The 14,076-nt window shown below is 41.4% G+C and overlaps 1 protein-coding gene across 1 annotated transcript in view; it reads left to right on the top strand.

Annotated features, from left to right (window-relative positions):
* Positions 1 to 4,458: 4,458 nt before the first annotated feature.
* LOC113156409 (cytohesin-3) overlaps positions 4,459 to 14,076 on the top strand; it is a 24,701-nt gene continuing 15,083 nt past the window's right edge. Inside the window, exon 1 of the mRNA XM_026351545.1 lies at positions 4,459 to 4,806. Coding sequence (XP_026207330.1) covers positions 4,788 to 4,806 — 19 coding nt within the window. The 5' untranslated portion in view covers positions 4,459 to 4,787. The remainder of the gene's footprint in view (positions 4,807 to 14,076) is intronic.

Here is a 14,076-nt window from a genome sequence, read left to right as displayed (position 1 = left end):
CTATTAGTGAGCTCATAGCATCATCATCTGATTGTGATGTTTAGTAAGTTGGAGTCTAAATAATCACCAAGATTTAATGATTTAAAGATCTGTGTCCAGTTCTATCTATCCACGAAGCTAGAAAGTAAGTCAGTTTTGAGCCACTGGGTCAAACAACAGCAAGCTGCAGCGCTTTGCTCCAGTTGGAAAGATGTCCCACATGTTTCCTATGCCCTGCCTCTCATTCTCTGCCTGTGTTTCTATTACTTCAGTTGCTCTTCCGTTCTTTACTGGCATTGCCTGCTCCACTCTCCAAACCATTGTGAGAAAGGAAGTGTGTCACATTACTTGTCTGTTTGCATTACCAGGAATGTGTGTGGGATTATTGCAGATGGTTTTACAGGAATCTTCAGAAACTCACTGGGGTTCAAACACAGTTGATCTGTTCAGTTGAGTCCCAGCCTTGAATATGTATTCTTATAGCAATAAACCTCTTTAATATGTTCAAAAGAACTCTTAGTGTGTTGTACTCTGTCATTACATTAGACCAGATGACACATGCAAGCTGTTTTATTGCTTTAACTTTTTAATTGTAGAAACCCTATATTTCACAAAGTGCTGAACACATATGTTGGAGGTCTGAGCAGCTGTTTCCTAATGAACAAGTCTCAATCAGAATAAATCAGACCACTTCATGTAAAAACTCAGAAGCTATACGGCTCAGTGTGTCCCTCATTAAAACAGTATGGGTCATGAAGCAGGTTAGTTCCTTACAATGTTGCTGCTGTACAACCGCAGCCCAATGATGCACTGGATAAATCTGGCTCCACGCAGCACAGGGTAATTTCCTTGATGAGTGCATCAAAAGTTCAGTCTTGGATGAGCCTGTTTGGAGGAGAGAGGAGAAAAACTGCCACAGTGATGAGGCACAGTGTGAGAAATTATCAAGACCTATAAAAGACAAGCAAGAGAGAAGCTTGTGTGTGGATGATTTGTGAGCGGTTTTGGGTGTGTGTGTTTGTTTTTGTCAGAGCCTGTACCTGTATGCGCTTGTGTGCACTAAGAAGCAGTCTTTTAGGATCCAGTGGTTGTTCTTGATGAATTGCTATAATTTATTTTGCTTTGGTGTGTCCACTCTCCCTCAGGGTTTGTAATCTCTTGTTGTTCCCGAGAGACTTGTTCTACCACAGCACACTGTTGCATGTTCTTGCTGTGGGCTATAATCTCAATCATGACAGCAGCAAGATCTCTTTACAAGCAAAGATAAAGTGAGACTCCTGTTTTGTGTTGCATTCTGGTCTATGTAGGCTCCAGTCATCAGAAAAATTTCCTCTGAAACTCCATTTGCTCCATTTGATGCAAAAAGTCTCAACACAAAATTAGATCATCTACTGCTATGTGGTCAAATAGTACACAGTACAGTTTTTTTGGAGATCAGTAAGGACATGTTTACATAGTGTTTTCCTTTAGGGCAATGTAAAGTTAAGCAGGTGTATTTGCAAACTGTCACTGTGAAGATGAATGAGTAATATACTCACCTCCACATCAGCAGTGTAGACTGCAGATTCTCACGCATGTGGATGTGGAACATTTATTCCAAACAGAAATATTTCAACAACTATTGGCTGCATCTCATAAATATTTTAACACGTATGGTCCCAGGTGACCGTTTTTTCTTCCATAGCCCTGCCATGCAGTTCATATTTATGGTTTTGAGTAAAGCATGGTGAGACAAGCCATCATCAGATTCGTTCTATAAGTTTTCAGATGAACAAATCAAATAGTGCTAAGTAAATATTAGCATGCTTAAGCATGGTAAACATTGTACCTACCTGCTAATTATCAGCATGTTAATATGAACAAGATATGAAGATTCTGTCTTGTTAGATCAACCTAACAAGATGGAAGTCCAGCTGCCACGACTCAACTTCCAGATCACAATGTTATTGCTGTTGTTGCTGTTTAAAAATGCAAAAGCATGCATGACATAAGCGTCCAGGTAAATATAAAGTCTCCAGAAAGACGACTGCAGTACGAGGAAAATTAGCAATAAAACTATAAAAACTATAAAAGTCTTTTCAAGTTTTATGAGTCTTGGTTACAAAAAAGCCTTTAGCTCAAGCATCTCTCCACAGCGAGATAAGTTTTAACATATCATGTTTGTACTAAAAGATCATATGATAAAAGTTACTGGAACTTGAACATCTTTGTAGAAGGAAACTGTGAAAACAGATACAATCACAAATTACACAAAACAAAAAGGAAAAACATTGATTAGTCTATGTCAGACGATGTGTAGGCATACAGAGTGTGTTCAGAGCCCGGCTAAAGTCAGGCTGCAGCACATATACACGGTTGTCCAGTCACCACGGCTTGGGGTCAGTTCATCCACAACTCTTCCCTGCATGAGATGCATTAATGTGGCTGACATATGCTGCCTCGCAGGAACCCACTTCCAGTGAATATGAAGTGCATCCATGCAAAGTTTTGCTGGCTTATAAAAAGGGGGGAAATTAAATATAACTACAGTGCGGGCAAAGATGATGACAGATTGAGGCCAAGTTTATGGGTCAAATATTAATCAAGGAGGATGAACCAAGTAAAGGCTGAATCATACATCTTCTGTTCTCTATGTTAACATTTCAAACTCTACGTTTGAGATGAGAAATCTTCAAATTCAATCTTTTCTGGTGTTTCTCTTTTGTCATTTAGAAAACAAATCCTTTAACAACAGATAAATTAACTATGTTTTATTGATTAGAGGGAAAATAATTTAATTGTGTGAAGGAAACCCTCTGTACAGTCCCTGCTGTACTCCACCCTTGCTGTTCCACTGAAACTGGATATAAAGCATCCTCCCATTCTGGTCTGGGTAACTCACATTCCCAATGCAAACCCTTTTACTTTTTGTGCACATAACCAAACTGGAGATGAATGTGTCATTTATCCAATAAACAGAAAGATTAAGGGGCTGTGAGGATGACTTAATTGTCACTAATAGCTCTAGTGAAACATATATGGTGCATTCTGCACAGCATGACCACATTTGCACTGACTGGACGTGGGTAAATTTTAGCCTTTTGTTCTTTATTCTTTCCACTAACACTAAGGTAATTCCTGCTGTATGGAACAATGAATTCACGCATCAGATTTGTCAGCCTGGCTGCGCTGCCAGCAGGTGGACTTTCAAAACGGGAGAGGTGTACAATGATTATTCCACAGAAGGGAAACCAAGGGTGGGAGTAGTGTACAATTTTCCACACTTGTTACGTAACAGGGCTCTGCATGAAAAGGATAAAATCCGGCATGGGCAACAACACACCGTATAATGTGCACCAATGATCTTGTTGCTTTGGTCTCCTTCAGAAGACAAACACATGGAGCCTCCAAAGTACAAGCACAATGTGTGGGTCGATAGGTGATGAACAGTCAGTGTTTAGCCCTGGGCCCCCTAACTGTTGAATGTGGCCTTGCCCATTTTCAGAATTTGTTAACTAACTATATTTAGGTAACATTTTCCAACGTGGATAAACCACATTTAATGATTAAATAATTACATATAAAGTGTCACAGGTCAGATCAGATTTCATAATAATGAGGGTGGAGGAGTTACATCACTTCCTTTTCTCCAACTTTCTTCCATTGTCTGCCTGCTGCACAATGACTCCTCAGCACAACTCCCTTCCTGAATTCTGGACCGCATGCTGCGTCCTGCCTTCATATTGCTCGCGTCAGTACAGTCAATGCTGGCGTGGTCGGGACCTTCCCTGAAAAACCTTTGGTAAATCTCATGAGCTCACATGGGCAGAGACAGACAGGAAGCAGTGAAGGTGGATTCTTTTGGCCCTCACCTCAAAGGTGGCGTCACACCCGCATCACCAATAACAGATGTGGGGCAGATGTACTGTATGGTGACAGAGGAATACAAATCATATCCACTTTCTCCCAGACGTGGTGTACACTAGCTTTGCTGTGCTTTTTGCCTGCGACAGGATAGAGGTTATCACACAAACAGAAGAACTTATAGAGTGTTTGGTGAGTACAGTTTTCAAAAGGTGTGGATCATAAATGCAGCAAATAACAAAATACAATTAGTTTCTGTGTCAATAACATTAAACAAACTGAAACTGAGTGTTAAAAAACACACACCCACTAGCGAAGACACAAAATGCCACAGATAGTTCTTTTCATTTACAGCATTATGAGTTATGCTGTGTGTACATGATACACTACGTATATAAAGATTTTCTGCCAAATCAATACATGTAATAAATTAAATGGACAATATTGTGTTCACAGCCTGATGTTTCCGAGTGCTGTTAAAATAGGTATGACTATAATAACTTTTTATTTGTGAGTGTGTGTGTGTGTGTGTGTGTGTGTGTGTGTGTGTAACAGTAGTAGGTGTGCGGGTGGGTGGGGGGATGCTAGGAGGGCGGGGCTTGGCGATGACGTCGGCGTGGTTGCAGCGTAGCTGATGTGAATGCAGACGGAGCAGCTGAGGATGGAGCTCAGACTGTGCCATCTCACATCGCGGTCAGAACACCTCGGAAATGTCCCTCCTACAATTAAGGACCTCCCTTTAATTTACACCCAAACGGGTTCTTGTTTTTTCTCCTTTTCCTGTTCATTTCGCCGCTGACAGTCTGACTTCAGCCGCCCGCCTGTCAGCGCAACACCCGGCTTCGTCTGCCTCGTCAGGGGAAGGGACGGGAAAAAAAAAAAAAAAAACACTCACACCACATTATCCGCGAGGTTTTGACCGGACACACCTTCTGCTGGACTGTCCTGTCACCGCCACGTTCAATATGGATGAAGACAATCACGGTAAGCTTGTTATTCCTCCATTCCCCACACTGGCTTCCTCTCCCTCTCTCTGCCCGTGTGCAGGGATGGATGGACGTGCGGCAACACGGATGTGCGGAGGGGATGGAGGTATTTCAGATCCAGGATGTTGTGGGTTTGTTGTGTTTTGTTGTTGTTGTTCTGCCTAGGAAAACAAACACAATCGGTTGTCATGATTGAAAACAGTAAAGGAGCATTTCACAGAAATAGCATCCCCCTCATCCTCGCAGGTGCGAAAGACTACAAATGTTCCTGTGTGTGCATTTATATAAATATAAAACATGCTCAGAAACGCTGAAGTCATGGAAGAAAAACATTGCATTTGTTTTCATGCCTGCACCTTTGTCTTGCTGTAAGGCTTTGAGGTCGCTCTCACTATCTCACGGCGCCGTTTGAAGCCTTTACACTGGTGGAAATTGATAAGATATGTGACTGGCAGCCTTTGGTCTGGAGGATAGGCTTAGCAGAATCACTGCATCCTGGCACAAGAATGCAAAACATACATAAAGAGAAGTCCGTGAATACAAGATCCAGAAACTTGCAAAAATGCTGATGTGTCCATTAACTAATAGTTTCAGCTCTAGAGAGAGATATTAATAGGAAGAGTGCCTTAAAGTGCATACAAGTCATTGACCCCAGTATTGAATTGCATATATAAAATATTAGTATCTATAGGCTAAGTGAAGCTTACACGTGATAAGGTGAAGTGTGTCATAGACGAGCTGTAGTGATGTATCCTGCATGGTGAATCCTGTGTGAGTATTTAGTGCCACAGCCCTAACAGTATGATCTTACTGAATGAACTGAAGCTGTGCTGGTGCATGTTTTTCCCGGATTACTGCTCACATGGTGGCTGCATCTCAGTCTCATATCAGTTATTATTATGATAGTGGTAAAGGCGCACACATGCACAATACTTCTTTGCAGATAATCCAAACCGCCTTGTGGCCCCGAAGGCCTTGGAGGCAGCGTAGTGTAAACAAACGGCTATAGTGTGATAACAGTTTTGTCAGTTAAACTTAGAGATTAGCAGAGACAGGAGACCCTCATCTGAACTTCCACATTTTTTTTCCCTCCCCACATTATCCTCGTGTTTGAACTGCCTGCAACTAAACCAAGAAGCTTTGCTTAAGTGGAAGTAGGTTATGGTGTAGTAGACAACCACAGCCTACTCTGCAAGTAGGTATGATGATTCCTATCTTTCCACTATCATAATCTTTATGCCCTTATGTCAAAAGTGTCCCAGTTGAGCATAATGAACATAAATCATTATGTAGGGTGTAAAATCCTTCAAATTTAGGATCCTTAATGGACTTTGATGAACAAACAGCATCCCAATCCCAGTTTAGTTTTTGATTTCTGTTTAAATTTAACCATGGAGACTTTCTGTTGCCATAAATGTCCCACTTAAATCAGTTAATCACATGTGCTACAAGTGCGCTGCTGCACTATTGCATTAGGCCAGTCTGAGAGATACAGACCCATGTGACAGGATGTCACATAGCACAGAGGCACTCTGTCTGTGATCAGACTGGAAACGTATGACACAAGCTCAGAAAGATCACATGCAGGGCGTGAATGATTAAAATAACTTGCTGCAAATGTTAAGCTAATTAGGAGCTCTTGATTGCTCCCTCACTCTCTCGCTGCCGCTTGCTCACTGGCACTTAACATTGTTCACATCTTAATACGCTGGTATCACTCCGCAGGCACTTGGTGCTAAATTTGTCTTCTCCAGTCGCTTTCAGCAGCTACACTCAGCGTTATACTGTACCTACATCAAACCGAGTTCGAGCTTGTTGACTCAGAGCAGACTTTACAGAAAAACCTAGTTAGAGGTTTGTTTGCGTTTCTGCTTTAGGTTCCCATTCTTCAAAAAATCCTGTGTCCCTGTTCCCTTTCTTCAAAATATGGCCCATAGTGTATTTCTGCATATTTTAGTGGAAGGGAAAATAGGACACATACCTTGCAGTCAGGGTGTAGTCATTTTGTAAACTTTAAGCCTAACATTCAAGTCTATTTAACATTATGTCAAACAACACAAGACTATGGATGAAACCTTTGATGCCAGGGCCCCAAATTCAGGCAGGTACAGTGAAAAAGCAGCTGCAATCAATATTTTGTGTTGAACTTGTGTTTACAGTTTGTTTCACTACCCTTTGGTGCCTGAAATAATAATATTATACTGCAATTTTAATGTCATCTCAGTAATGTTTGTTTTGGACTAGTCCTATTTTGGGATTTGGTTGAAATTTCCAAATAAAATCAGGGTTTCCTAAGAACAGTGCTGTTGTTATGGGCCTGTTATTCCTGTGCATATGGTAAAAAAAAAAAAACAGCCTCTCTTAAGGAGATTGTAGAAAAGAGACAGTTAAACGTTAGGCTTTGACAATGAGCTGTATCAGGTCCAAAATATCATCTCAGTGAGAGTCATCATGTGGATAGTGGTGCTGTTGGGACATGAGTATAGGCTGACTTACATATATATTTCTAAACTCTGAATAAAGTATAAACTGTGCCACTGTGTGTGTTTTTTTTTTTTTTTTGTGGGACTCAGCTGTAGCATGGAATCCATTAGTCCATGTTTACTGCGCTCGCTAATCAGAGTTGGCGCTCCTCTGCTCAGTTTACATGCCACAGAGCAGACAGGGCCTGGCCTCAAAATGGATGAAAATCAGCAACAGGCTTGAAATTGTAAGTGTTTTTATTACTCGTGTTTCTATTTTTAACATCATTGTATAGCTGGAATGAGAAGTGGAAAGAACACAGAAGCAGAAATTGGCTGGAAAGCAATACACTGAATGACTGGATGGAGGCCATAGATTTTAGCACTTGGCTTTCTTGCATGTTCTCTTCTTTATTGCAGCTCTGTGACGCTTCAGTCGAGGGATTAATGTGAGCTGAGTTCACCTTTTAAAATTTTCCTACACCTTTACAGAATGAGTGAGTGATGTCTGTGCCGAATGAGGCTCTGAACAAAGCGTCTAGTATGTTTGTAGGTGCAGACGTCAAAAGATGTGGAATAATGTTTATTTATGGGGTCCTGTGAGGTTTCCTTGATCATGTTTCCTGTGTAGGTTCCGTGATAACCCTGCTGTGTCAATGCTTTTCTCTCTATCTGAGTGTGGGAAAAGTTGAATGGGAAAGGCCTTTCCTTCAATTCCTCTATTCTGGACTGAACGTGTGACTCTGTGTGTCAAAATAACAAACTCTGACTGACTGCAGCACTGACTTTTGTCTGTATAGGCTTTTTAAGGAGTGCACACAGCATTTTCCTCAAATGTAATGGACGCATGGCCTCATGCAGTTATTTCATATCCCATTCTCCACAGCAGGTATAAAGGAACGTGAATCCACACAATGCACTCTGTGCAAATTTTTGGCCTCTTGTTCTGTACTTCTGCAGGAGATTAGTTGGTAAGAAGGGGGACTTGGTGTGATTAGGATACAGTCTTTGTTGTGGCTCTAAGAGAATGTGTGGGAGGGCATCAGACAGTCAGTTGGGGCGAGCTGGGGCTGCTCTCTAGCTACAGTTCACCCTGGGAGGCTGGCTTATAGTAAGTGGATGGTGCCAAGTGGCTAGACAGCAATGAAACAAAAGCTCAGACATCTGCTTCTCTCTGCATCTGCATATTTCATCTGCCTAATGTCACGCTACAGATGTGTTTCACGTGGAATCTGCTTCTAAGTCAGATTGCGTTTGAGCTGATCTGTCTCATAGTAGGACTGACAGAAAATGAACCTCCAACTATTTTCCTGATGGATTTTTAAAAAGCAAAAATTGGCAAAGTAGACACTAATTCCATTCTCTTAAATGGGAATATTTTCTGGTTTTGTTAGTTATCTAGAAGAGTAAACTCAATATTTTGGGGTTCTGTTTCCCCCATTAACTATCTTTATGCTAAGCTAAAATAACTGGCTGCTGTCAGCAACATTTACATGGCATGATAATGATTGAGAAGATCAATCATTATCATCTGACTTTTGGCAAAAAAGCAAATAAGTTTATATCCCAACTGTCAAATAATTTCTTTTAAAATGATTATTGATAGATACTGTATCAGTATAAATCCTTTGGAAAGACACAATGTGGTACACTGTGTGTGTATTTTATGCATGTTTTATTCACCTTGTTGCAAAAAAAATAAAAAATAAAAATCCCCTTTGGTGTAAAAACATGGAGCTAGTTTGAATTCAACTCTGCCAAATCCCCTACAGCACGTTTCAGAAGCTTGAAATGAACGACTGCAAAATGTGTCTCTTATTTGTGTTGACACAGTTGCCAAAAAAATGTGCTAAAATATACTCTTTACAATCTCGTCGGTTGACCCGGCAGACTGGCTGTGTTGTTTAAAGGCTTAAGGGGAGATTTGGAAAGAACAGAAAATCATTTTGACTGCCAAGATTATGGGTTTTGTGGTGCAACATTAGACGATTAAACATACAGTGCATTATACCACATGCAACAAGACAAATAAGCAAACACACAGTGCTGGCATATGACTTGCAGAGATTCAGTCGGAGCTCGTAACAAACTGCACTACATAAGTGTTGAGACTACATATGGACCTGGTTAGGGGAGAGACCGGGGAGCCTTCCCAACATGTTCCCATCACCATGGTAGTGTGTGTCTGTGGGAGACAAGACACTGTAGCTGTTTGTCAGCAAGGCAGCGTTTCTACTGTTGCAAATAGAAGGTACCCTTTGCCTGGAATTATTGCTTGGAGCTGTCAAGAGGGGAAGCTCTTTAAGCGCAAGACACAGAGCAGATGGGAGACAAAAGGCTCTGCAAATTAAATGAGCCAGAGTCAGGGAGGAACACACACACTCACACATACAGACATTGAGTGCAGCAGAGTTGTACTGTATTCATGTAATCCAAACCTAATTTCAGTAGAAGTAGAGTCCGAGTCTAGCAGAACATGTCGACACGATGTGCAGTGGTGGGCAGGGTTCAGAGAGGCTCAAGGGCAGATGTGTGTTTCTTGGCCTGCAGCTCAATAGACATGGAGAACCACATCGACACCCAGCTCATTCTCACCTTAGTGAAATGTCCTGGCATTTAACATAATCCATCCATAAGGGACTGTAGTGAACTTGGAGCCGATAGAGACCAATTATCTAAACTTTGTGGGTTGTTTCTATAGCTGAAAAAGGGTGGTCCTTCAAAATCAGTGTTTTTGCAGGCAGGCAGACAACCATCACAAGGGCATCCTGGACACAGATCTCCTGTTCAACATATCCGCTAGTGCCAATCATCCAGGTCGACCCTCATCTTCTCCATCTCTCGGCTGGAGTCTGCACATTGTCAGCATCTTTCGTTGTTTTCTACAGAATGAAAAGCACCTGATACAGATTTCAAAATTGCTCCCAAGCTAGACATATATCGCAATAATGGAGGGTAGCGTGTTCACATCAGATAAGGCGTTAGATTAATTTGGTTTCCTGTCAATCACCTGAGAGCCACAGGAAGAGGCAGCTGTGTCTGTCAGGAAATAATCCCTCAAATATGCACTGATAAGCCAAAACATTACGACTACCTACAGATGTTACAAATAATGTGGTTATCTCAAAGCAAGGGATGGTAGGTGAACAGCCAGTTATTGTAGTCCATAGGTTGCATGCAGGAGAATTGGGCAGGTATTGGAATGAATGTGGTTTTTAGATTCTTACAGCTTCCCTCTAAAGTTCTGGCTGGATGATTATCTGAGATCTGTTGTAGTAATTGAACAGTGAGCTGCTCCGCTCAGCCTGTGAAAGCTCCTCATCCTGCCCAGATGCCAGAAAAAAAAAGCATCCACCTAATTCATTCTAGTGCCGGTCAAATCACAAGATTGTGGTTACTTTGGCTGACAGCAGTTGAAGCCCCTTAGATCCTGCCAACAGTGTTCATCTTATCAAATATTGAGATAGTGCTGATGCTGAGCAGATGTGTGATATAAGGAGCACTTGGAGTGCAGACCACCTCCTATGCAATCACACACTTCCACAAATGCGCTCACAGCAGGAGGTCTCTTCCCAAAAGTGCAGATTAACCACAGCAATCAGCATAAAGGCTCCTCTGTTCCCCAAGCCCCAGATTCTTCCTAAGACCCCAGAGGTGGTTAAAAAGAAGAAGCCATATTAGCTCCCCAAATCTGTCTTCTCACACACGGTACAGAAGTGGTGTTAGTACGTTATCGCTGAACGTTTACACAGCACCTATAGCACCTATGTAATCACAGACTCCAGTACAAACTTCCAGTGCTTAATTAAATTAGCACAACAATAAAACACTATAATCAGAAGCTTATATGTTTTCTTTTATTTTATTATTATCCTGTATTACATCTCATTTGAGGACAAAATGCCAAACTGTCTCCTGGATTTACATTTAGTCACTTTATTATTATTTCCATATACAGTATCGTCATGCTGCCCACACATGCACGTGCCCGACCTTCTATCCCTGTCTAACTCTGTGTCACAACCTCCCCGTGCTTTACATCGACCCTTGTGCTGACATCCCAGCTTTCCCGCTTTGTGGCTCAGAGCCAGAGTGCCCCGGCAGACAGCCTCACCAGACTACATGCTGCTACACATTATTTCATCTGGCATCACTGAAGCAAAGTAGGTTAGGCATTGGCTGGTCGGCTGCAACATCTGGGTATACGCTGTTATACGTTGCACTTCCGCTCTAACACACTCATTCCGGGCTTAAAGAGCGGAGGGGTGGCTGAGCGTGTGGGATTAGTGCCAGCTGGCCATGGTGTGTATGTGCTCATGTGCGGTCGTATCCACATGTCTGTCTGTGTGTGTGTGTGACCCCGGCCATAATGCAGAGCAAGTCTTCGTCTACAGTTAGAGGGATTTAGGGCATCGGCCTTCAGATTAGAGTCTGAATCCAAAGGAAGTTTCCCTTTGCCTTCTTGTGTCCTCACACGTGCATCATTGTGTTACAGGTTTTTTTTTTTTATAAGGCTCATCCACTTTAAAATATATTACAGCTCACATTAAAGTCACTAGTTTAAAGCCAGTGGATTTGGACAAATCCTCTCTCACTCATATGAGCCAGTGAAAACTGGGACTGCAGCCAGTGTTAAGTGAGCGTGGGATTTTCACTCTGAGCTTCATGTGCTCTGAGTATCTCGCTGCTTTTCCTGCATAGCTGATATGAATAATCGTTGTAGGGAAGTTCCTGAATCGGCTCTCAAGGCCTGGCAAGTGATTTTTTTTTTTTTCCCACTCTGGCCGTCATATTAAACAGCCTTTACTGGTCACAACCAAACTAAACATTGTAAACGTTAGGGGAACTAGAGGAGAGTGGGGATGGTTGTGCGTGCCAAAGTAACCCTGCATTAGTTCAAATGCTATTCAAGCCTCTAGTTTTCAGTGGGTGGCCGTGGACAGTTGTTAGTTTTGGGTGTGAAGAGCAGCTGGGGATTTAGCCCTAAAAGTAGATTTTGAGGGATTTTGTTTTTAGGGGGGACTTTACTGGAGCTTCACATTCTGCTTTGCACATGTTGGATTTTAAGCCCTCTGGACCCGTTCAACCTACGGCTTCAAGTTCATATCATGGATTTCTTTTCGATGAAATGATTTATATGTTACTGTTTTCTGCACGTTTACATGTACGTGAGAGACGCACACAAATTTAAACCTGTGCCACAATGACTACATCTACCCCACCACTGGACAATCGGACCCTCCCAAGGACCTTTGTTTACTAGAAGCAATAACTCACACTATAAATGATTTTAGTATATTATCATTCAAGCGTGACTGTGTTTGTTTTAAACAAGTCTGGAGTAATGACTACCTTTGACCTCACGATTCCCTCTGCGCTTGCTGAAGAGACTAAATTCATTTCCTGAATGAGTCATAGAGGGTCACAGGGAGCAGTGTCTTAATAACCTAATTGGTGACCACCTCGGTTGAAGATATCCCCCCTCCCCCACTAAACGAGATTACTCACTGGAACCGAGATGTTAGGACTGATGTTAAAAGTCTTCTATATTATCAGATGTGTGATTTGAGAGGCAGATCCTACAGCAGATCCAGTAAGAGAGACGTGGATTGGAGGATAATAGAATTGCTTTGCCATTAATGATGGTGGACTTTTATTAAAGGAAGCACCTCTACTTTATACATTAGATTTGTAATGAATTAAGATTGGAATCGTGCACATTGTTGGAGCTAGTGGATATATCCATTAGCTAATGCTTGGCCTCGGGCAAATAGAAAATGTGTCTGTTGTGTGCACAACATCTTCCTCTAGGCAAATTATTCAAATGACATGGGAGAATCTCAGGACTATTTTTTAAATGATTTTAGTTCAATTGCCCTGATATCTAAAAAGAATAAATAAATAAATGGCTATATAACTAGCAATTGCTGATATTTTAAAATTGTCATTTTGGCAAGTTAACCCTTTAAATATTCAGTTTGCAATATAATTAAAAAATATATCTAATATTAATTTATTACCATTTTTATTTAAACTTGACCGTGTCACATGAACAGCTCTGTACTTTGGTACAGTGGCTCTTCGCGGCTAAATAATAGCGCTCACCATCTACACCATCTTAGTTTAGCGACGATTATATTTTCATTATGTATTCAGATTTTTGTGTTTGTTACCCGTTCATGACCTCAATAACCTTGAGACATTTATTACCAAGATGTAGCATCTACCTATTTTAGAAAAACTGGAACGCACATTTTGAAATATTGACCTTTTAATTACAGTCTCTGCTCCAGGCAATCACTTTTAGTCTATTAAGTTAAATCCATAAACCCTTGAGGCTTTTGTTAAAGTGCAGCTGGTTGTATGTGTCATTGATTTTGACATTTAATTTCAGTGCCGTAAATAAAGCAGCGAGTTTAAGGCAACAGTTCCACGTTTTCACGAAAGAGCCTCATTTCTTTTCCTGCAAGAGCTGATGAGATGTTATGTTAATTTATAGTGGCACTTATGCTATGGGATTTAGCTGGAGGTTAGCAGCGCTAATTAACATCTTTCTTTTCATACTTTCAGTCTCATTGTGCATTTATATCCCCTTCTGTTGTCTATTAAAATCTTGGGCCATGAAGGAAATCCCTCATCTGTCTCTCCTGCTGTTTACCTGACCTCATCACCGTGTCTCACGATTGCATAACTCGCTTAGCAAGCACCTTTTTTGTTATTGTTACTGTGAGTACCGTCTATAACAACACTCGGCTCCCCGTGAACGCAGCTCTTTTACAAGCTGTTAAGCTAAAAGTGGGCTAAAT

The sequence above is a fragment of the Anabas testudineus genome, chromosome 19 (genome assembly GCF_900324465.2).
Source record: "Anabas testudineus chromosome 19, fAnaTes1.2, whole genome shotgun sequence".
NCBI lineage: Eukaryota > Metazoa > Chordata > Actinopteri > Anabantiformes > Anabantidae > Anabas > Anabas testudineus.
The sequence above is the reverse complement of the archived record's forward strand: the minus strand, read 5'-3'. Positions and strand labels throughout refer to the sequence as shown.